At 36.2% G+C, this 3,644-nt stretch overlaps 1 protein-coding gene across 1 annotated transcript in view; it reads left to right on the forward strand.

Annotated features, from left to right (window-relative positions):
* The first annotated feature begins 305 nt into the window (after window positions 1-305).
* The window catches only part of LOC107561496 (inactive ubiquitin carboxyl-terminal hydrolase 53-like), a 48,347-nt gene continuing 45,008 nt past the window's right edge, over window positions 306-3,644 (forward strand). The window contains exon 1 of the mRNA XM_016245950.1: window positions 306-468. Within this exon, the coding sequence (XP_016101436.1) occupies window positions 306-468 (163 nt within the window). The remainder of the gene's footprint in view (window positions 469-3,644) is intronic.

Consider the following 3,644-nt stretch of genomic DNA (forward strand, 5'->3'; position numbering starts at 1 on the left):
TTTGGAGGTTTTGCTCATGTCTGTTGCACAAACGGAGCAGGATGAGGTATGTATCAAAGTGTTCAAATAGTGAGACTTGGCTTAGCATATACCACTGATCAAGTGATCATCAGCTAGATCTGATCTTGCACAGATTTAGCGCACTCTTTATAATGCATTGGTAATGTACAGTAGGCAGTGTAGATGCTGTAGCTTTCTAATGGCAGGTACTGTATTTTTGTCATTCGCCTCTTTTTTTTTTTTTTCTGTGCTAGCTCACCCTCGCTCTTGCTGGCCAAGTTTGTGTCATGCTGGGATGAATGACCATGACCGTGGCTCATGAGCTCAGGAGAAAAAGCGTCACCCATAATGTCAGCATTTTCCGCTCTCCAGCTACATCATCACCTGATTGTGGGAGCTATGATTCGCTCTGTGGCACGCTGCTTTCTGTTACTGCGAGTGATGATAAGACCGCAGATGACTGCGGAGGTAAATGTGGGGCTGATGTCTGCATTTTCTCTAGAGCTGAGAATTGAAATCTGAGATGTCCAAACAGAAGTAGTTGCGACAGTGTGGATGTGAGTCATCAAATCAACTGTTTGTGGAGAATTAAAAACAGACCTCTAACAAAGAAATGGGATGTTGGAGAGTGGGTGACATCTTTCAGAGACCCCCAGTAGCGTTATCCAGTGGCTTTTTTCAATAATACTTCCCCGAAATAATCCTGCTTCCTAAAAAGTAGCCTAAATTGCAGCTAGATCTTGGGCTAAAACAAAATCCCGTTTTTCTGTTGTGTGTAATGTGTGCATAATTCAAAGAAGAATGTCTGAGTGATGGAAGTAGGGAGGTTTTTAGTTCCCACGCTCTAGAAAAAAAGTCTGTGAAAATAGGACACAATGTATTGTGTTAATATGAAGGAATTTTCCGTATTGATTTTTCACCGGAGTTTTGCCTGTATTTTGAATTACACATTGTATTGTTTTAGGGTGAAGAGAAATTTTATAATTTCTTGTGATTTTTTTTTTTTTTATGTGCGTAGTTTTATTACAATTCATAATCTAATTTATGATTTATTAACTTTTACTTTTTAACTGGTATTTACATTTACCTCCCCTTCTAAACATTATCATGCATGCATCTCATGAAAAAAGACCATATAGCACTTTAAAATCAAAAGAGAAAAAATTATATTTGTCAGTTTAGTATTTGATATATTGTCTTGAGAGCCATGACATTTTCTTACCAAATTACCATTGCTATAATGTGATCTTTCTTACTGAAATGCATTATTAAAAATAATCCTGTCTGACTTTAATTCAAATCTGCATTTGTATTTAATGTACAGTCTTAAATGTACAATAAAATCTATAGGCTACCAAAAAAACCACACACAATTGTAAACTTCCCTAATATTTTCATTTACACATGGAAATATTAGGGAAGTTTACAATTGTGCATTTTTTGTCTAGTTTTTCTTTCTTCTCTTTTCATCTCAATCTATTAATTTCAAAGACCTCAAGAGCAAATGAAAATCCTCCTAATCCTTTAAAAAAAATCCTTATAGATTTTTTTTTCACATTATATGCTTAAGTATCATGAACATAATGGCACAATGCAAAACTATCGTAGCTGTCATAAAGTAGTCTTCATTGTGAAATATGAGTAAGACAGGTTGAGAAGTTTATGAGATTGAACCAGCTGCTTTTTGTTTATATTTCATAAGTGTCTTCGAAATAGGACAACAGACTGATTAATAGACTTTTCAGGGGAAAAAAACCTGCCTGAACAGACATCATGTTCTACCAAACTAGTTGTGGTTGGCCCAAACTGGAACGTGTGTGTGTGAGATGTGTTTGTGGGAGGTGTGTCTCCGGGGCCGAACACGGAGCCTAATCCTGAAGACAAGAGCTCTTTAGCAACACTGTGGCTTAAGTGATCACACTGGAATGCTGTTGCTATGGCAGGCTGTGAGCACATTGCAAATGAGAAAGGCACCCCGTAGCCTCAAAGTAGCTGTTTTTGCCTTGTTAACATGCTGATCTTTGTTAAATATAACCAAATATACTGTTAATAGATCAGTGGTCAAACTATGCTCTATTGGTCACCTCAAAACCTCTGAATTGTTTGAATACCAGTGTAGATGAAATACTGTTTAACAGGTTTCCATTGCTGTCAGTGAACTGATAGAGTTCAGTCAGTACAAAAATTAACCTACATCATTCTGACATTATGCTTTCTCAAGTTTGAACATTTTTTCATTTGATGTCGCTTTTCTAATGTAAGGAAACCTTCAGTTGCATGTCTGCCTTTTCTAAGTGAGTGACACGAGCTGGAGACAAATATGTAGCTTTTATTCACTCTTAACCCTTTCGTGCTCTTTGGTAGTTTTTGTCCAAAACATTTTACGTTTAGTTTTTTTCTAGGGATGCACCGATACCACTTTTTCCAGTACTGGCCCGATACCGATACTTTTATTTTTGGTACTTGCCGATACAGAGTACCGATACCAATATTTTTATTGCATTTGTAAATTTTTTTAAATATTGGGTACAGAAACCAAAAGAGTATGTATAATGTTAGTTGGTTAACTTCATTTATCAAATAGATAATCAAACCAAAATGTATTCAGACACCTTCAACATTTCTCACATTATCACAGTTTACAGTACAAATTCAGCTTGATAATGTTAGATAACTTTGAAAGAAAGGTATGTAGCCTAATGGATGACAATTTACACAACTATCAATACTTAGTCGGGCAGCCTTAATGACAGCCTGCAGTCTCCTGGGCATTCTGTCATCCAGGTTCATGCAAACCTGAACTTCATTTTTTTTCCCAGACTCGGTCTGAATAATTTTTGGTCCCAAATTTGTATCAGTTTTACTGGTAGTCCACTCTATGAAGAATTTTTGGGTATAATATATCACAGTTTACTTTATTTTGCTATCCTCACTTACATAAATGAACTATAGTGTCCGGCACCCACTAGTAAAAAAAATATAAAAAATTATATCTGGTCTTTGAATAATTTTTGGTTTGACTGTTTATCCTTCAGTTATTTTCACACTTAATTATGCCCATTAAAATTTATTTTACAAGTTTGTTAATTTCACTGTTAATTTTTTGCTCTATGGTACATCATCTTTAATTTAATAGCGTTAGAGCTGCTCCATTGCAGCGGCTCAGTACTGTAATAATGCAGGGAACCACTCAATATAAATCTCCTAACGGTGATATTTTCATAAATAGAAGTCACGTTTTTTCATCTGAAACGTGCTGCGATTTATATTCCAAAGCCACTCATATAATGCAGAAACACTCAAGCAAGCAAAACACGCGTAACGCGTGCACGTATTTGTACTGATGTAGAAAAGTACAGCCTAGCGCATTTCACAAAGGCTGCTAGGTTCACTTTTGCCAGAAAGTCGTGTATGCCTAAGGTTAAAAATAAATGACATTTTATAGTGAATGCCCCTATAAATGGTCTTATTTTTACGATTTAAATGATGCGTGTGCTAAGTGAGTGAAAATCAAAGATCACACAACAGAATTGCGCGCGCGCTCGCTCTCTCCCTACCGTTAAGTAACTAGTGCATTGTTTTACTTCCTTGTTTTTGACGTATCCGACCGAACTACAAACTTTCCAGTGATGTCTGTGAGAAAG

Source organism: Sinocyclocheilus grahami, unplaced genomic scaffold (genome assembly GCF_001515645.1).
Source record: "Sinocyclocheilus grahami isolate Dianchi unplaced genomic scaffold, SAMN03320097.WGS_v1.1 scaffold776.1, whole genome shotgun sequence".
NCBI lineage: Eukaryota > Metazoa > Chordata > Actinopteri > Cypriniformes > Cyprinidae > Sinocyclocheilus > Sinocyclocheilus grahami.